The following is a 21,627-nucleotide window of genomic DNA, read 5'->3' as shown; positions in this document are numbered from 1 at the left end:
GAGGAGCTCAAGACTCTGAGTGAAGACAGCAGTTCTGGGGTTTTTTTAAGTAGTTTTGCTGCAAATGGAAGCAAGGAAATGAGCAGTGGGTGACGGGAAGTGGAGTTGAGAAGACTTTTTTTTAGATTTTATTTTTTTTATTTGAGAGAAAGTGAGAGAGAGAACACAGAGGGACAGAGCACAGAGGGAGAGGGAGAAGCAGACTCCCCGCTGAGCAGAGAGCCCAACGTTGGGCTAGATCCCAGGACCCTAGGATCATGACCTAAGCTGAAGGCAGATGCTTAACTGACTGAGCCACCCAGGAGACTTTTCTAGATGGTATAAATATTGACCTATGTGTATGCTGATGGAAATGATCCAGTAGAAATAGAAAATTCCATGACACAGGAGAGAGATGGGAGAAATTCTCAGCTGATTTCCTTGAGTAGGCAAATAAGGACAGAATCTAGTGCACAAGTGAAGCGCATAGCTGCAAGTCCAGTCCATCAATGATAACAGACTTGAAGGCAGAGTATGCAGGTACAGATGCCAGTTAGTGGATGAATATAGTGGAAGTTCTCTCCTAATTGCTTCGACTAGTTTCAGTAAAATGGGAAGCAAGGGGAGGAGATGTTCGACGTTTGAGGAGGGCAATGTAAAATAGTCATCTAGGAGGATGAGAGACTGAAAAGACTGGGAATACATAGTAAAACTATTTGGCAATGTTAAGGGTCCATTTGAGGTTTATGATAATGAATTTAAAGTGAGAGTGGTCAAAGTTTTTATATATTTCCCTTCAGTCAAGTTCAGCTGCAGGGATGCAGGTACAAGCACAGATGGAGAGTTGGTTTAAACAGTGTCATGGTTTTCACAGGTAAGATGAAGGGAGAAAGGGTCAAGGAAATCAAGAGGGTATATATGGTAGTGATTATAAATACTGGTCATGAAACTTCAACTAAGCTAGGCGGGAAGAGAGCAAAGGACAGTGAAAAAAATTATGGGATCACTGAGCTGCAGCTCTGGGGAGTCAGTAGATTATTGGAATTAGGGTACAGAAATGGTGAGCTAGAGGTAGTGGCAAGACTAGAAATATAAAAATGAGATTACTGAGGAGATTGCTACCACCCTTCAGTGTCCTAAAATGATGTTTCAAATGGCCTGCCACAATCATTACATTACCTACTTTTTAGCCCCTGAAGAGATTTCGAATTTGGAATTCCTGCAAGATTAAAACCTTGATATTAGCAAAATAATCATAAAACAGAAAGTCACTGAAGTTTATATGATTCAGGGATGAAATATATATATATAATCAAGTTTTGGAGGTTGAAATATTAATCTTTTCATGTTATATATGTGTTACTTTATGCATACTTGCTAGAAAAAATAAGTTAAACCAGGGACTCCTGCTTATATCCAAAAACAGGTGGAAAAGATGACTAATTCCATGACCCTTTAGCCTATGCAGACCAGAGAAGGCATCGCCTCTTTCTCAAGACCCTGCTATACAATCTTGATCTTTTCTGAGTTCAATTAATTCTATAAGATGCAGATTCTCATTTGTCCCATTAGAAATTATCTTCTCTCCTGAAAATTGGTACCTGAGCAAGTTACTTGTTGACACCTAACTTTTCAAGGGTCAATAGTTAAGTTGGAATTAAATTATGAGAAATGCTCACTGTCTGATAATCTCTTGGTAACAATAATGGGGAATAGAGTAGGAGGGTGAAAGGTGGTGAAACATATTTCTTAGTGTCTTAGGTAGACTACGACAATTACTTTGTTTCTAAAGACAGGTTTCCTTGCAATATGACATAAAATGAATCCCACTGTACATGCTCAATGAATATTTAATGACTAACATAAAAAACTTGTTTACTATATACTGCATAGGCACTTACATGTCAGGATCATTTAAGGGCCATTAAAATCAGGTAAAATTACTGTGCATGTGTATTTATTTATTTTCTTTTTCATTGTGGAACACTTCAAACATACTCAAAAATAAAAACAATATAACGAACCCTCATATACTCAATGTAGAAATTCAATAATTATCAACATGCTACATTTCTTGTTTTGAGTATCTCTACTGCCTCAACTTTTCTGATGTTGTTTTGTTGGAGTAATAATCATTAAAATGTGATGAATAGCAAGGCAAATGTCATGCCCCAGGACTGGATAAATGCACTAAGGAACCCTTTAGAAAGATTTTGTGAGACATTCAGATTCTGAGAACCTCATTTATTTCAATGATTACTGAAGGCCAAAAATAGTTGGACTATATTCCCATTTAAGAAAGGAGTTCCTTGTTCTGTTTACTTTGTTGGAGAGGTAAATGTTCATAATGGTTTTTGAACCTATACCTGGTTCACTTCATTCAGCCATTGTGATACCCAAACACTCAGGTTTCTACAGATGTTTGATAATCATTCTTTTCATTACTTATGAATTAAATTCAGGATTATATAAATATATCTGTCCTCATCCACAGCTTAAGTCATCCCTTGTTCCAAGTTGTTGGCAAAGTGATATGTGGGATTTTGTCAAATAAGATTACTCTCGTCGTTTTTATCCTACTAAGTGCTTCCACTGAAAAGATTCAGGTGGGAAGCAGGGGAGACAGTAGTTCTTGGACTGGCACTGCCTCTCAAAATATGACTCACTTCTCCATCATTTCTCTATTACAATAACCCTTAACTAACATGCTGAGAAATTCAACTAATCACTCTTGAGACTGGCCAAAGAAAAAACACAAAAATGAGTGACTGGCTACAGAAAGATCACAAATTGTAAATTTTTCTTGCTATGATTCAAATGGGTGGGTAATATTACTAAATATTTCATATTTGCATTTTTAAACACATTGAAATCAATAGACTAATTTTAATGGGGTCAATAATCCATAGAAAAATATCATCCATAATTACCTTAAAGCAGTATCAAATTGGGGATTTTAGGTTGGATACAGACATTGTCAAATTCAGAGCCTTTTTCACCATAAATGTCACTCTCTTGACAATGGCATAAAATCACCTATGTGGACTGAATTTCTCACTTGGCACATATTTGGAGTCAGTGGCCAGTACTAGGTCTGAAAAGTATATTTATTATACACAGCCAAATGCTAGCTACATCACTTGTGCCACTCTGAAAGAGATTTCTCTATCTCTGAGTTGACAAAAAACTGTTGCTTCCTTTAGAATAGTGGTTTCCAAACTTTCTTTTTCTTACCAAGGCACACATGAGGTAAAGTTTCACCCACCCTGTCAGTCCCAATCACTCCCTAAGATCTATTGCATGAATAAAAGATTTACTGCATGAATCTAAGCCTCTGCTCAGTGTGATATCATCATTTTCTCTTCTACTGATCTACATGTGAGTTGAGAACCACTGACTTAGATGATATCTACAATAGATACAAACTTAATCTGATGTGTACTTGAGAAGTCCACCTATAGGAAAAGATTTCAGGGACACTGGGAAATCCCACTTGTGCATGAAATACTATAAGGCTTCGTTTAAAAACAAATAGGCTGTCAACTGAGAAGCCCTAGAAGCAATCACACCCCAGTCTCAAGGAGCATACTTAGCATGGAAATTTTGGTTTCTAATGCCATTCTCCATTAAAAGGAATTAGGGATCCTTGGAAAAATGGCTGGGGCAGGACTAGGACTGGGGCAGGAAATATATAAGATAAGCCTGGAGCATCTTATAGTGCTGAAATATAAAGAAATGCTCAAAATACACACACACACACACACACACACACACACACAATGATGAGGTTATTTCAAAGAGACAGATATGCCAACTGAAAGAACTCCCAATGGGCAGAGGTAGAAGAATTTGAGCTAGAAAATAAAGTAGCTTTGGATTATTACCTAATACATAATATAAATATCCATGAATCCATACCGATTAAATAAATAGGAGTAAAGAGACAAACATTCTATGCAGAAGAATTATAAGCAATTTTATGTAGCTACTCTGCCCTTGATGAGATTCAGCATAACTCCTCACTCCTTAATTATGGGCTGTGAATAACTACTTTCTTCCAAAGTGGAAAGTATGAAAAAAGAGGGGAAAAAAGTAACTTTACTGTTAAGAAAGATAAATACTACCCCAGGCCAGGTGATCAAGGTCAATATCAAAAGTGATAAGGCATACTGAAACTCTGTACCCTTGATATGATAATGAGAATATTTTACATCTGTGGTCTTCCCCAAAAAAACACATTACCCCCATCTAACCATAAAATAAATATCAGATAAATCGCAACTGAGGGACATTCCACAAAATATCTGAACAGTACTATTCAAACTGTCAAGGTCATACAAAATAAGGAAAGTCTGAAAAACTCCCACAGCCAAAAGGAACTTAAGGAGACCTAACAAGTAAATGTAATGTTTTATTCCAAATGGGATCCTAGAATAGCAAAAAGACATTAAGGAAAATCTGAGGAACTCTGAATAAGAGTGGACTTTAGTTAATAATAATGTACTACTATTGGTTCATTAATTGTAACAAATGTTCCATAATCATGTAAAATGTTGATAATAAGGGAAATGGGTGTAGGGCATACAGGAACTTACTATACTATCTTTGCAATAATTCTGTAAATCTAAAACTGTTCTAAAATGTATAAGTGTAGTTAAAAGCAAATGGAGGGGTCTTTTATTACAATACATTTTATAGTGACAAAAAACTGGAAACAAAATACATGCACATAAATAGGAAAATAATTGACTAAATTTTGGTATCAGACTATTAAGCAACACAGAATATTATATACTTGAAAGGATGAGTGAACTTTCTATCTGTTGACTTGGAAAGATTCCCACTACATATTTTTACTAAGAAAAGAAAATGCAGAGAAATACGTAACACTTCTTTTACTTTGTAGAACAATGAGAAAAAAATCCCCATAAATATATATGTATATATTTTTTTCAAAGACTAGGGAGAAAGTATGCAAGGATACACACCGGATTACTAACATTGCTCAGAGTAGGAGAATGGGGTTAGAGGAGAGAAAAGAGGAGAGGGTAGCAAGTCTGAGGATATAAGCAAGGCAGGGAAAATAAGCAATAATTAATTTGTTATTCACTATCAGTATAGAGCATCTATATAGTGAACTGATGCTTTGCAAATAAAATTTTAAATCTGTGAAAACAAAAAAAAAAGCAAATGGATCAGAAGGAGGAAAAGAGATCTATTGGAGAGGAGGTAAGCAGGAAAAGTGTAGCAGCACCCTAAAAATATAGTGTCAGTCACTGAAGCTGAATTACCATCTTTTTTCTCAATTTTGCCAAGAGATGCCCAAGTAAGTAAAAATATTGATTATTGCTAAGGATATGATGAGAATGCTTGCTATTTCTGCCAATATCCTGGAGTTTTTGCCTACCACAAACAGAAACTAAACTCACTACTTGCTTCCCCAACATTCCCCCCTCAAAACACACAAGTACAAAAGTGATGCCTAGAGCATCAAGAAGATTATTTATACACCACCTTGTTCTCCTGGCCTTTTGAACAATGAGGCCTCACCAGGAGGTTCGAAGTGCTTTTGATGAAGAGGTGACACAGCTTTAACATCAAAGTCCACAGGAGACAAAAACAGGAAGGGTCTGCATTTCCAAGAAGTTAAAATCAAATTATAGATTGTAGGTCCCTGGTGAGCAAGATCAGAGACTCCCAAAATGGCAGAATTGAAAAGTGGTTTAAAGTTCATCTCAGCTATCTACTTCAATACCTAATGCAGTCTCTATCTGAGATTCTAGATCCTAGATCCTAGCACCAGGTAGAAGGGAAAGGAAGGATGTATTGTGGAATCCCTAAGTATAAAACAGATTGCTTTTCACCGTAAACTTCTTGCAAGAATGAATTCTATCTGTGGTATCTTCCCTGTAAAGCACCTACGAACTCAGGATGACCATGTGTTTACAGGGCTCAATGTTGAATATTTAAATACAGTGGACTCAAGCTCACATTGCAAATTCTGTGAAAAATTTCAACAGTAGCTCATTTGCTAAGAGATCTCCCAATAGCATCTGAAGCTATTTTCCATCAATGAAAAAAGAGGGACCTTGGCCTAAATGATACTTTAGGCCATTTTCATGGTCAGATGTTAAGATCATTGAGCCAACTGGCTCTATGAAAAAATAATTGTTAATATAAGACCCTAAGGGAGGGGTGGGGTTGAGGAAGAAATGAACCACAAACTTTTCTAAATTATATGAGCATACACAGTAAATGAAAGTCCCATTTTCTGAAAATTTGATAAGAATTTGCTGTCTAGTTCCAATAAGTAATTAGAATTGAATTTATTAAAGTTCTACATGCACTGCAACCTTTCAAGAATATATCCACTATATAACATGAGCAACACCTCCACACACTCCAGGCCCAATAAAAAGACTACCAGCTATGGTACTGGGCAATATTTTCATGTGGCACTCACCTTAAAACACAAGTGTAGAATCCACTGTCTTGTGCCTCAGCTGAGTGAAACCATATTGAATCTTCTTCTTTGCTCATCCTGACCTCTGAAAAGATGATGGGCTCTTCCAAATCACCTTTGTTTTTGTACCACATAAGCCTGAGCCCAGTGCTCTGGGCCATGCTATAGTTGGTGCGAATATAACTGTAGAAAAGGGCACATTTCACTCGTACTGGTTCACCTGCCAAAGCCATGTATGTCTTGAGATCCACTGACCAGTCAATGCAGCCATCCACTGAAAGAAAACCAGATTGGGCATGAAATGCAGTGAGCACTGTTAATACTAATGATAAGAGCAACAATCATTGCCAACATGAACTGAGGACTTACTGTGAGCCAGGCTTCACAGAATCTGCAGGTCAGGTGCTTTACATAGATTACCTCATTTAATCTTCCCAGTGATCCTTTGAGATAGACCAGCATAGCATGCTCCCTAGACCTGCCAAGGAGGATCCCTAGTCTGGCTCTGTGCCTCCAGGGAATTTCCAGTCCTCTACAGTAACCTTCTGCATGCAGTTGACTGGATCCTCCAAGGAGCTCCAGCACTAGTGCTTATGTGCTTGTCCTGGGGCCCCACCACTAGGTCCCAATTCCAGCAAAGTAGCCTGTCAAATGGATCATATCTGCCAGTCATATGGTATTTACTTCACAGGACTGTGTGAGATTGGACTGCTAGGATGACACTGACATGGAGATTATAGGTGACTCAAATTGTTTGGACAGGAGCCCCCAAAAAGAGATATTTCCAGGGGACCCTTGTACAGCTTAGAAGCAGCCCTGAGATTCACTTATGATTCTTATTTTACAGACAAGAAAACTGAGACTCAGAGAAGTTCATTGACTTTGCCCAAGGTCGCACAGCTAAGAAGTGGTAGAAAACCAGTCTCGATTCTACAGACTGTGTTCTTAACTCCTACCCTATACTGCCTCTGCTTATAATTGTGACAGGAACGACTATATTATTTATTTGCCTTTGAGAAAAGTTGGAAGCCGTAGGCACCTAAAGTGATTATTTTCCATTATCTATATGCCAGTTTTCCATGGTATGACCTGTTAATAGCAGATATTTAATCACAGTTCTATTTCTTTTTATACCCTAAGGCCTCCCTTGCTGTTCAGCTGGTGTTTGCTCATGGGAATATATTATATTAATGTCAGCTTTAATCAAATAGTATTAGGTGGGTAAATCTACCATTAAAGAAAAACATATACAGTAAATTCCCTCTTTTCCAGAATGGTTGGAAATGAAACACTGGCTAATTTAATATGCTAATCAACACAATTAACAAAGATAGTCTACCTCCAATTACTTAATTTCAAAGAATTTCATCAAATTATGCTACATCCCTTTATATTATTTGATTACTCTTCATAAAATAATTCTTTCATATACTGTATAAACACTGGCATTTTAAAATTATATGCTTCACTTATAATTTTGTAAACTGATCTGCTTCCTTTTTTAGATGTTGAGAACTCTGTAGCCCAGTGTGTTTATCTTTTAACCTCAGTTGACAGGAAGCTCAGGGCTAAATGCAATACTCAAATGCAATAACTATCTTCTTTTTTAAAGATTTATTTATTTGAGAGAGAGAGAGAGAGCAGGTAGGGGAGGGGCAAGAGAGAGAGGAAGGGAGAGGAAGAGAATCTTGAACAGACTCCATGCTGAGTGCAGAGCCCAGATCCAGGTTGATCTCATGACCCTGAGATCAGGACCTGAGCCAGAACCAAGGGTGGGACGCTTAACCAACTGCACCACCCAGGCACCCCCAAATGCAATAACTATCTTACCTCAAGATTTTGCTTTCTCTATACAAGGGTTCTTGACCTAGGGTTCAAGGACACCCAGAGGGAGGGTGCCTGGATAGACTTCAAGGTTGTTGTGCCTCTTTGCGCAGTTATACTTTTCTGGGGAGATATTCCACAGCTCTTTAATAGATCTTCAAAGGGGTCTGCAGGCCAAGAACGTTTTTGAACTCTTTGGTTTCTGATCTCTCTTTCTGACTTCATTTTTTATTGCCCTGCTACATATGGGCTTTTATTATAAGCTATCTCAAATCTTCTTATGTATGTGAAATATTCATTGGAAATAAATTAATAATCAAATAAATAACTCATTCTAAATTTATAGTGAAGGGCATTTGAACTTTCTTTGAGGATTCAGAAGGCACCAGATTCACCACTATGGATTTTGAAGACCACTGTGCACTGTTGAAGCCAAGGAGGTACAACTGGATTAGACTAAGTATGGACTTATGACTAGCTATCTCTTGGGGGACTTTTTTAATTCACTCCCTGGTATCGGTCATTTACCTGTCATGTGTCACTCTCATAACTGTCAATAATAGAGGGGGGAAATCTGCATTAGTTAAACTTTCTGGGTCATGGTAAATTATGGCAATCCATATCAGGATTAAATGTAATTTTAATATTTATTGTTGTATCATCTTTAAATGAATTTTATATTATTCCTTTTTGTGTATTGTCTGTGACACTGTTCCCATGCATCAACAACAAAAACTTGGGGATAATTTAAAAAGACTCTTTAATAGTCCAGTTTTTTCCCCTAACCCTAAGATGCACAGCAAGTGTTTTTGAATTAACAAATTTGGCTAAGCAAAGTAGCTTCAACTTCTATAATTACCTACTTAATAGGGGGAAAAAAAGCTTTTGGAATGTTTTTTCCATTTGTTCCCTAAATCCCTTTAGTTGCCTCCTTTAAACAATCTGTTGTATAATCTCGCTTTTACAATGTTAACAGGCTGGTTTGGCCCAGTAGTGACAGGACATGGTTGGTATTGAAGATAATAAAAATATCTGCTCCTGAGACACAAAGATCATGCTCAAAGGCAGTTGAAGACATTTAATTGTCTTTACAATTAGCTTTATCATACAGACCTTGAGAGTATACTGAGAATTCATTTCCTTTTAAGTACTATTTGAGCAAAATGTATTTGATTTAATAGATTCATAGTTCCTTTTCCTCTGTTCTCTTATTTAGCTAGCAGAGAGGAAGTATTTAGTTATAAGGTAGTCAATAGGCAGAAAACAAATCTCCAGTAATGGGGAAAACAATTTCTGAATGTTATCCCCTTTATTCTTTTCCTTTAGTATTCACAATACAAGGTTAAAATATAAGTTTTTTCGGGGCGCCTGGGTGGCACAGCGGTTGGGCGTCTGCCTTCGGCTCAGGGCGTGATCCCGGCGTTGCGGGATCGGGCCCCACGTCGGGCTCCTCCGCTATGAGCCTGCTTCTTCCTCTCCCACTCCCCCTGCTTGTGTTCCCTCTCTCGCTGGCTGTTTCTATCTCTGTCAAATAAATAAATTAAAAAATATATATATATATAAGTTTTTTCAAGAAACCTGAGGGAATCTTCCCCAAAAGTAGACAAAGGGTATGATACCAGGGATCTGTGAAGGCCCATCTGCCACCAAATATTTTCCCACACTGAACTTTCCTCAGTAGAAATCCATTCCCATGAGTTGAGGAATTATAGTCTTATATCTAGAGAGTATTGGACCACTACTAGATTCCAACATGATGGTATGACTTGCTTCTCCTGGATTTCTATTCCTAGGTAAACAAACCAAGGGTGGGGCAAGAGGGGATAGAACATGATATAGTACATTCGTTTTTTTTAGATTTGGGAGTAGTGAAGCAACTAAGAAGGATGTACGGCCATAAGAGACCTGGAAAGTCAGGTGACTAGGCAGCATGAAAGGACCGAAATGGTGAGCTTAAGAGAGAAGCACTGAAAGGTGTGATAGTCTCAAAAAGGCAGCAAGAGGAGAAAGGTCACATACAATTCAATTAGCCAAGGTCGTTGCAGGAATCAAAGATGGTACCACCAGAAGTCACCAGTGCAAGTCACATTTCTATCATGAAAATGAGTTGGCAATAATATGTCACACTTTCAGGGCCCCTCACATGTTGACACTCTATACATATTTGGCAAATAGGGATCTGTGATGCAGCTGACAAAGGTGCAGACTATGGCCAGGTTGGGGACATAGTGGAATTGAGTAGCCCACAGAGGAAGCCAACCTGCTAGCTTGATCTCATCCACACAGGCCTGTAATCCAGAGTGATCCAGCCCCATTCTGTTTACAACTCCAGTCACACCTGTTTAAGTTCGCCCCCAAAGAGCTCCTGAGAAAAGTGGTTTCTGGACAGACCAGCTTCTCCCACAGGTGATTTGAGAACTGGGTTTCACTGACCAGCCACAAGTGTAAATAGAGGCACTACAAGAAGGAAAACACTTTTCCCCCAAAACTGAAATTCGACAGTCAGATTGAAGTTTGCTACGGCACAAGCTCATGAAAAGTGTGAGTGAATGCTGCCTGTTCTCTGCTTCACAGTAACTCAATATGGTTATAAATATTCCTGTCATTCCATTAGAAAATACCTCCTATTTCTAAATTATCCATTCTCTGTTCACTCCTAAGTCCTACGAATAGCAATTCAAGTATTAACCAAAAAAAAAAAAAACTGTATTTCTTTAGATTCTCACTCTACTTCCTTGATTTACATTTCTGTAAGGCTCACAAAGTTATTACTCTCAGTTTAGTCTTGTTGGCAGAAATGCTTTAACATCTGAGCTATCCAAAACAATTACAATGGAGCAAAAAAAAAAGCCACTTCTTTAAAACCCAGGTCTCTGGGCGCCTAGGTGGCTCAGTGGGTTAAGCTTCTGACTCTTGATTTCTGCTGAGGTCATGATCTCAGGATCCTGGGATGCAGCCCCATGGCTGCCTTGCAGCTCATCAGGGAGTCTGCTTCTCTGCCTCTCCCTGCTCCTGCTCGTCACTCACTGCTTGCACATGCACGCTCTCACTGTTGCACGCTCTCTCTCTAAAAATAAATCTTTTAAAATATTTTAAGAATCCCAGGTCTCTATTTTAATCATTTTCATTACAATCTACAAAACAAGTGTGTTCTTGGGAAATCTGACATGAAGATTCAAATAGAAAAAAAAAAAAAAGAAGTGTATGAGCACATAAAGGGACATGCCAGTATCCACGCAATTTATTTTGCCAAGAGGAGACTCCTAGGAGTAAACTTTAATACAATCCCATGGGAAGTGCCCTGGGTGACAAAAGAAAACCTATTTAGCCTCTTTATAGATAAGCCTTGGCTTTCTCCTCAATACAACCAGGAGAGGAAAACGTGCTATACCTACCTGCTGTGAAAACAAAGCTCTGAGAAAAGTTTATAAATCCCTAAAATAGGATAAGATGTTGTTATCAACAATAATTATAATATTATTTTAGAAAAAACATTGTGTACAGTAAAATTACAGACTGTAGAGGCTATATACATTATGATTTTTACTGGGGGAGTAGGATATATAGCTATGTTTAGAAATGGCATTTCTGGATTTTTACCCCAAATTAGAAATCTGTTTAAGTAAAATGGCTAATTAGCACAGTAGAAAATATGCAAGCTCCAGATATCTTGATGATATTCATGACAACTCAAGTCCTCTGCCTCAGATGTACATCTGGTACTAGTTTATTACGTGTTTGTGATTAATAAATTCATTTGTTAAACCAGCTGTTTTCTTTTAACTATGTCAGCTATATCTCTTTCATTTTTACAGCCAGCTCTCACCACTAGAGGGGGAGCTGTCCAAGTTTTTTTGTGTAGCACTCACATTTCCCCACCTAACCTCTAAAACTGAAAAATCGCTATCTGCCAACCACTGGTTGCTGGGGAGGGAACACAGCACAACTGGGGATGCACCACTGTGGGTGACAGAGGGAGCCACAAGTAGAGCATGCGGCTGAGTTCTTGCTCAAACTAATCAGTTTACACATGTGTAATTAGGTTACACATACAGCAGGTGGATGACCAAGCACAGAAAGGTGCAACAGCAGCGACTGGCATTCATTGAGCCCTTGGTACAGAATAGCTGGGTGCTGGGATAGGTGTTTTGCATGTATTTTTCTCATTTCATTATCCTGTTAACTCTGGGAAGTAGGGACTCTTACCATTCCCATTTTACTGAGGAGAAAAAAAAAACAAAACCTCAGAGTTCAAATGACTTGCTCAAGTTCACACAAGTTGTGGTGGTAGAGTGTGGATCCAAACACAGGTGAGCTGGACTCCAAAACTTATGTTCTTAATCACTGCGTATTTTATATATTGCCTCCTATACTCCTCATCCCAGCTCATGAGCCATTAAAATATTAAGGTTTGCTTGATGCTATCCAAATTGTCATATGCATTCCAAAGAGCACAGGTTTGTCCAGTAGAATAGACCTTTCCAGGTGAATGATAATCTATCCCCAAATAATAACCATTGTGGGAATAACAGCCATCAAATAATGTTTGCCAATTATTTATCTATGTATTACACATGGTACTTACAGAGTAACAAATTCTTAATTTGTGTACTTGATTTAACCTCTGAAGATCAGATCTAAAACTTGGATCAATTTTATCTGACCCATATGGATTTATTTAAAATTAAATATCTAGGGATGATCGCCCCATTCCTAAAATCATAATCTAGGAATAGATTGTGTTTTTATCTTAACATTCGTATTTATGTATTATAATTATTGAACACAATGTTATTCTCCTTATTAATATTTTAATGTGGGAGTTAAATGTTATTTCTTTCTCAGCTCTCCCCCAAACACACACCTACCGACAAGTTTCTTTGCATTTATACCCATCATGGTAAACACTATCTGCCTCAAGTGGACAGCCCCAGGCACAAGAAATCAAACCCTCCAAGAAGTAAATGGCTTGTGCCCTTACTGCTGGACCCATGCCTCTTTGCCCCCAGCCTGGAAATATGGACAGAGCTGTTTCGTTATTTTTTAAATAATGTTCTGTCAGTAGAAAAAATTTATTTTAAAAATTTCATCTGTTCATCAGTATCCATCAATACAGAAACTATCCCCCACCCCAACTCTATAAATACAATGAGTGATTATCGCTTCAGGTTTTAAAAAGCATTTCTACGCTTTTTATGAATTGGATTATACGCTTTCCTTTCACACTTTTACCCCCTACCATTCGTCAATGGGAAAGTTCTGCCTAAATGAAGTCTTTCATCTCATTTCAACCTAGTTATTATGCTTAATAATGGGCTGGCAACCACCTTCATTTCCCTTTCATTACAGGATCTGTGCTACGCTTTGTCAAGATCATTCCTTAGATCTTTACCCGACAAATGAGCCTCAGTTACGTTCTGGAGGTGAAGCCACGTGAAACGTTATAACCAACTCCTCAACTCCTGATTACCTGAAGCCTGATGAGAGCTTCCTTGGGAATTAGTCACTAGCCAGGAGCCCTTCTCAGATGCACTATTAATTTGAAGGCTGCAGCAGCAAATGAGCCTGTGGGAAACAGTATATCAGCACTGCCCGCCAACCCTACTAGCAGGCTTTCTGCTGCCCCCTCATATCCAGGATCCTTGGCAGCAAACTTATATTCCATGCCAAATCTGCTCCGCCTTCCATGTTCACAGTCATCCAAATCAAAATCTTTGGAAATCATCCCTGAATCTTGTCTTTCCCTTCCCACTGACCTCCCCCTGCTCCTCCCAAAAAGACATTAAAGCTTGTCATTTCTGGAAAGTTACTTAAATTCTTCCCTTCCTCTCCATCCTCACAGATGTGAAAGTCCAGGTCCTTCTCATATCTTGTTTGGACTATTGCAATTCCCTTCTAAATGATTTTCTGACTTTCCCATTCCAATCTGTTCTTTAAACAAGCTACTAAGTGATCTTTCTGAAGTATATGACCATGTCCTTTCACTGTTCAAAACCTGCAATGGCTCCCGGGATGCTCATCTCTAAGCCTGGCTCCCCTGGCTCACCCTAGACTGCCTGTTGTTTCTGCCCTTCCCCACAGTTCTCCACACATCCTACACTTCAGTCAATACTCACCTTCCCTGAACATGCCATTCACTTCTCTCTGCCTTTGTTCTTCAGGTTTCTTCCTCTAGAACACCCTTTGCCTCTGTTCTATGTATTGAGATCCTACTAATCCTCCAAGATCCAGCTTCAAATGCCACTTCTCCTATGCAACTGTACTTCATTGCCCCATGTGAATTCTTTCCCCTGTGGTGCCCTCACCACGTGTTTGTCTCCCCAGCTAGATGGGCCTCTCATTTACTTTGTATTCTTAGGACAAAGTCCAATGCATTGTACATAGTAGGTACTCATTAAATCTTTAGGGGATGAAATTATGTGGGGTTTTTCCCCTCGATTTTACTAATAATCAAAAGTTGTTTTTTTGTTTTGTTTTGTTTTGTTTTGAACACAAAAGTTGTTTGAATTTATCAAAGACCTTAAGATTCCTCATGCTGGGGGCACCTGGGTGGCTCAGTCGTTTAAGCATCTGCCTTCGACTCAGGTCATGATCCCAGGGTCCTGGGATGGCGCCCCGCATCAGGCTTCTTGCTCATCGGAAAGTCTGCTTTTCCCTCTCCCTCTGCCCCTCCCCCCAGCTTGTGTTCTCTCTCCCTCTCTCTCTCTCTCACTCTGTTCTCTCTCAAATAAGTAAATAAACTATTTTAAAGAAAAAAGATTCCTCCTGCTGTTAGCCACCACAGAAAGCAGTGATGTATCAAAACTCTGACAGGAATGTCAGAAGATAGACCCCGATGTTCACAAGAACAAATGATTGCCACCTTTTCATTAGCCAGCATCACTAGAAACAGGAATAACAAAATAAACTCTATGCCACATTCCTGCTCCAGAACTCACAATCCTCTGGTAAGTCAGCTAAAATCACCAACTCTATCACCCAAGCTCTTCCAAAGGCCCTATCCTATCAAAATGCCTTACTCTTGACAGGCTGACCTCCTCCCTCCCAGTCCTGCCCTAGCCCTCCTTGTCAGGGAACAGTTATGCTGTGGGCCCTTACCCACTCAGCTCTTTCCTGTCTGCATCCTCATACCATTTCTCCCACCTTCCACACCTCCCCAACCAAATTTTAGTCATGCCCTGAGCTTAGCTTACACAGGTGTCAAGCTGGGAGTGTCATCCCTGTTTTCCTGCCATGTTGATTGGCACATTAGTCAAGGTCAGAGACTCCTCATGTTTTTTTTTTCTTTTTTCATTTCATCACTCCTTGAGCACCTCCTGGACCAGACACTTAGTAGGTCTTACTGAATGTCATTTTATATATTCTCATTCCATGAGACCTTGCACAATTAAGTGTGAATGGAGTGGGCTGCTTTGGTTAATTAATTTTCACATTACCTAGAGGTTAACCTTTGGATTGTTGAAAATCTTTTCTAAAACATTCAAATCCACTTTTCTACTTTAGTAAGTAAAGAATCATGATGAAACTGAAATCTTTCTGGATTGACTGAGGATTTGTCAGGCCCTCAAGGTCATCACCCTAGACCCGAATGCCAAGGCAGTATAAGAAAATGGCATAACAGCATGAAAAGAGTATAGAGCTAGCTAGAGATCAGAAGCCCCGGGTTCTCATTCCACCTCTGCCTCTTTAAAAAGATACATGACATCTGAGAAGTCAGTTTCTACTCTGAGAAGAAATGCAGGCATTACACTAGACAAGCTCTAACCTAGCACCAATAAAACAGATTATTTGATGGTCAATGAAGTCTTTGGTCAAGAAGACAATCTGCAAACGTGCTAAGTTGGAAAATCTCCCCCTGGCAATATTCTTTTTTATTTTTTCCTAACTTGAAAATTACAGAGAACTAAAAAGAATAATATTAAAAATTCCCATGATTTTACCATCCAAATTTAATAATGTTAACTTTTTTCCAATTTGCTTTCAGTAGCTTTATTTTATTAAAGAAATAAAGCATTGCAGCTATAGCTAATGTCCCCTTTAGCCACCATACACAGTCCCATCCTTACCTTAAACCCCTGTGTGGATATAACCTATTCCTTCCAACTTTTAGATTCTTGCACACATAAATAGGTACCCTGAAGAAAAATTACTGTGATGACTAAAAGTCTGTCTTACAATGAGGAGTATAGTATATATAGGAATAAAAGCCAGTGAACTGAGGGCTCTTGTGATGTGGGTTCCAGTCAACTGAGGTCTAATAGAGTGTGTTTAGAGGTGTGCACATACCCCATAGATGCACACACTGCCCCTTTCACACACAGAGCCTTAGTGCAGGCAAACCTCAGAGTCTACAGGCGTTTTCTGCCCAAAGTTAGTTGTTTCCATGCCATGTGCTGCCACACAGATTTCAGGATGAGACCTCTGATACTGTCGAAGTTCTGCTCTGTTATGGGAAGAGCTCTGATTCACAGCAGAGACACAACTGCTGCTCATCAAATAGGGAGGTTCTAAAAGTTACAAGGAGGGCCCACATCTTCAATTCTACACTTGGTTGTCCCTATTGCAAATCAAATTGTGTCAACTAGGATACATAGACTCCAAAGTAAGTGCCGATTAGGGCTTACTCATCTTCGTTAGATAACTTATTTCCTTCTCCATTTACAAGCTTAGCACATCATTGGGCTACCATAAACCCCTCCTCCTGCTGAGCTAACTAAATAACGGAAACCCTCTGCTGTCTCTGACTGTCAGGGGGCTGTAAGAATTAAATACATCAGTGCACTTCAAGTGCTTAGAACAGTACCTCGCACACAGATAATACTCAGCAAGTATTTTCTATTACCTCTTTGACTACTGCTACTATTTCTATTAACTATATATCTAGTTTATTAATTCTTCTACTGTACTTCCCAAGTGTTTACATATGACAATGCACATTATTTCAATGAAAAGTGTCTTTTATATCATCTTTATAATAAAGTTAGGTCATTAATTTGTTTTTCCAAATTTGGGGCAGAGGTAAGTCATATTACCTATAAATTTCATTTCAGGGCAATGAAGGGCCATTATGAAATATTTTAGAAATGATGTTTTCATATTAATTACATGTGATAAATATGTGCATACATATAAAGGTGTATGCTATATTATAAAAATGAATGTTACAATATTATTAAAGATTGCATATATTTATATTTTATAAATTATTTATAAATGTACTCTTACAGACCGCATATACTTGTAGTTTATAAATTTGCATATATTTATATGACATATTTACCTTATATTTATGTAATCATAATATAATTTATAGAATAAAATAGTTATAACTAAATGTATTTGTTAGTTGACTATAATTTTTGAATCATATGAAATTGCGGTTTTTATAAACCAAAAAAGTTAAATACTGAAAATTTAATGATTCATCCTAATATATGTTTAATATAAAATATCATCATACATTTAAATAAACATTTATTAGATAAAGTTGTAACTATCTTAAAAAGGAAGAGTAGAGCTGAATAGAGTTGAGACTTCTGTGTTAGCTGGTAAATATTTTTATTATTTGTCGACACAAATTGGTCTGTGCTAGGGCCCTTCTGATAATTCATAAAACCAGCAGAGCTTCTTCTAGCTTCCAGGCCTTTGCAATGGCTGTGCCCTATGCCCTGTGCCGTTCCCTCAGATACCCACTTAGTTCACTGGCTGCCAACATTCTTCACGTACCGGTTCAAATAAGTTGGAGGTGGGGCAATTACTGTTTCCAGGACTGGCCAGACAAAGGGATGACCAGGGCTTGATAACCTCCGCCCATTCACATCATCTCTATAAGCATCTCCCAGACCCTGAACACTTCCCTTCCTTACCCCATACCCCAAGCGCATCTGATCCCCATCCACTCGCAACGTGTGCATGGTCCGCACCGTGAACGCCAGCCTCATCCAGATCCGTGTCGAGGAAGGGCGATAATGGAAGAGGGAAGCAATTTCTCCCTCCGCTGCCCCCAGCGGCAGCTCCGCCCGGTCCCCTCCCCATCCCGTCTCCTCTTCTCCCGGACTGGGGGCGACGGCAGCCCCGGGGCACCTGGAGCGCGGGTCGGCTCACGTGGCCTCGAGGAGGAAACGTCCACAACCCAGGCACGGTGGAGCGCCTCTTCTCAGCGACCGCTAGAAGGTAGCGCGTTCCGGAGAGAGCGTGCAGATGAGCGCTGTGGACCGAGGGCCGCGGGCCGGGCCCGGAAGCCAGTGCCTGGGCTGGGGGTGGGGTGACGGGGGATGCGGCGCTGCGTAAGTACCTGTAGCTGTAGCACCGACGAAACCAAGACGTTGCTCAAGGGGGCGCCATCCACTGCGGAGCTGACCCCGGCCCTCCCTGCCAGGGAAATGGCCCGGTTCAGAGCACTTCATGGGTGCAGTCTGCATCTGCGTAGTGTTAGCGTCATAATCATAGCTTCACTACCCTGGATGCTGGCCTCGCCTTCTCCCCTCTCGGAAGTGGGTATGGTTATAGGACATTCCATAATGTTACTATGTGCAGTTAGGTTAACGTTCAAGAACTAATTGTATGTCACTGTGCCCGGGTATTGACAGTTCCCAGGGTAAAAGGGGCATAATTATAGCATATCCATATAATATTGTCTGTAATTAAATCAATATTATAATGTTATAATATTAGTTACACAGGAAGCATCTCCAGGAAGACTTGTGCTATGCTTTCTTTACCTTTTGTTCATTGGGTATAATTACTGTGCATCCATTACAAATTGTGCTTACATTATTATTAATTATATTATTTAATTATTTCACCTTATAGTATCCATTATTATAACTAAAGTCATAATTAAGTTATTATGTCATTGATTATTATTATAATGAATACTACAATTGTATTAACTATTATGTATGCCATAATTGTATGATTTATTACAAATGTTATAGTAAGTATAACACAGTTTAATAATTTACTAATAAAAATAATTAATACTAAATTAATTCTATACTGCTAAGAAGCCCTGATGTTAACCTTTTCATCTCATCAGAATCAGGATAACTGGGGTAAAGCATTAATGCAGTTAATTGGGTTATTAGGATATTTTTTAAAAAACTACAGTAACTTCCATTCCTGGTAATGCTGGTATGGCAATTTTCCCCTCTTGGAAATGGCATAATGATATCACATGATTAGTGTTGTTGTTATTATTATTACTAATATTATTTTAACGCCTACCCTAATAATGGATATCAACATAACAATAATGATATCTGATGCCGCCTTTGAAATGGAGATGATTTCAGAATATTGATAATTTATATTACATTGATATTAGAATCTAATTATTACCACTTCTGAGAATCTTGGCATGCATCTGTAAAATGGACATAATTGTGAGTCATCACCAATACTGTTGTTTGCTTTTATGTTAGCACTATAGTTGCAGTTAATGCTATTAGGAATGACTTTCTTGTAAACGAGGGAGAAATTCACATGTCACAAGGTTTTTATCAGATTTAAATGAGTTAGACCTTGGCACACAGTAGTAATGATGATAATATTAATAACAGGAGAGTTTCTTAACTTCTTACTGTATATCAGGTGCTGCTTAAGTGTTTCACATGCATTGACTCAGTCTCCACAACAAACATGTGAGCAGAATAGATATTATAGATACCCCCAGTTTACATTTGAGCAAACTGAGATTCAGAGAGGTTAAATGTCTTGCCTAATGTTCCACAGCCAGTTTGATTCCAGGTTCCATTCTCTTAACCACTGCTTGGGTATTCATGGGAATAATTATCACACATAACTAATATTTTTATCCAAGTTACTATCTTACTATTATGATGCATCAGAAAAGGAGGGTTTCCTTCTTTTTCATCATAAAATGGTCATTGGCACAGGCAGTGGCGGGTATTAAAGGTGCTGATGTTTGGAATCTAGGCAGGAGTGGGGTGACCAGAGTAGGAGCGGGGGTTGGATCTATCCCTCCTGATGTTGTCAGGAGACACATTTGAAGTAACTCAGGTCAAAAGCATCTGGTAGAGTGTTGGCGCACAATAAATGCTTCTCAGGGGCTGGTTAACCCTTCATTATGCTGCTTACCTTCCTAGTAGCCAAGGTAAAAAGAGTAAGCAAATTTTAGAAAGGAAAAATGCAAAGAAAGATACTATTCCAGAAGCTCAGTTAATGAGTGCTCATTTTCTCTCTCCAACTGTGATGCCACCCCCTCCACCTTCCCTGAATTCCCTGGTCAAAGGAAGATACCTCATGTCAACAGCCTATTGTTTACAGCTGTTTATACAGTAGTATTTGACATCACACAGTGGTCTAAGGCTTCCAGCCTGCATGTGTCCAATATATACTTGGATAAGACCCATCTCAATCGATATGGTCTGGAAAACTAGAGGGAATGGAGTGAGGAAAGTAAAGGAAAGAAAGATGATGATGTCTGGGTGAAGGAAGCATTGAGAGAAGGAATAAAGGAGATTTGTTAATGGGATAGAGGTTTCTCAGCCCCTCGTAATAAGGAATGGGAGGCAAGGGTTCCCTCTAGGGGTGGTGGGAGGATGAAGGTGAGACTTAAAGGTAGGATCGGATGGAAATCTGTTTAATAAGCAGTTAGAACCCCAAGTACACCACCCCAATACCAGTCTGCACATTAGTAGAAGGCTGGATGAAAGATCTCTAGAGGGTTTACCTGGGTTTACACAGGCCAGGCCACGGTTCCTTATTAATGACTGTTTATCTACCAATAAGCTTGGGCATTTTGCAGAACCTTTGAAAATAACACAGCCCAGACTGCCCCAGTTAGGGCCATTGGAACAAGGAGCTCCAGACTCCACCAAACCATGGAGCCCACCAATCCATGAAGGCCTGACCATTCCCTTCCCCTCCTGCAAGGCCCGTGGAAAACCAAAGTTAAATACCACACACCCCATTTTCCTGCTGGCCTTTGCTTTGCTCCTGGCTCTGTCCCAAACCACTCCTGAGCAAGCCTGCAGTTGTTAACCACCGTACCTCTAAGTAATTCAGTGGGACTCAGACATGGGTGAGCCAGGACAGCAATATGTCCCTGCCATATAGATATCACCATGCAATTCCAGAGAGGTAAGCAATGCCTCCATTTAAGGAGGCTGGGAGAGGGGAGGAATCCTTTTGCACTCTTTTTAGGAGACTTAGGGATGGGGGAATCTTAAGTCCCAGAACTCTAAGAGTCCTCCTGACTCATTTCTCTCTCCTTCTATTCACACTTCCAGTCATTGTAGCTCAATTTTGGGGGCCCATCAGCTTCACTAGATCATAAATTGTTTAGAGCTAACAATTGCCAGGGTATGCCTGTCATCTTCTCCGAATACCTATCTCCC

At 39.3% G+C, this 21,627-nt stretch overlaps 1 protein-coding gene across 4 annotated transcripts in view; it reads right to left on the bottom strand.

The window, feature by feature from the left end:
* IL1RAPL2 (interleukin 1 receptor accessory protein like 2) overlaps window positions 1–18,512 on the bottom strand; it is a 592,769-nt gene extending 574,257 nt beyond the window's left edge. For 2 of the 4 annotated variants that reach the window (XM_034649538.1, XM_034649541.1), the window contains exons 1-2: window positions 18,133–18,512; window positions 6,443–6,716 (exon numbers count right to left, since the gene is read on the bottom strand). In XM_034649538.1, the coding sequence (XP_034505429.1) occupies window positions 6,443–6,716; window positions 18,133–18,301 (443 nt within the window). In that variant the 5' untranslated portion in view covers window positions 18,302–18,512. Of the gene's footprint in view, window positions 1–6,442; window positions 6,717–17,992; window positions 18,094–18,132 lie in introns of those variants that run through there. The other 2 variants (XM_034649539.1, XM_034649540.1) reach the window with 2 other exon arrangements.
* Window positions 18,513–21,627: the final 3,115 nt, after the last annotated feature.

Source organism: Ailuropoda melanoleuca, chromosome X (genome assembly GCF_002007445.2).
Source record: "Ailuropoda melanoleuca isolate Jingjing chromosome X, ASM200744v2, whole genome shotgun sequence".
Taxonomy (NCBI): domain Eukaryota; kingdom Metazoa; phylum Chordata; class Mammalia; order Carnivora; family Ursidae; genus Ailuropoda; species Ailuropoda melanoleuca.
The sequence above is the reverse complement of the archived record's forward strand: the minus strand, read 5'-3'. Positions and strand labels throughout refer to the sequence as shown.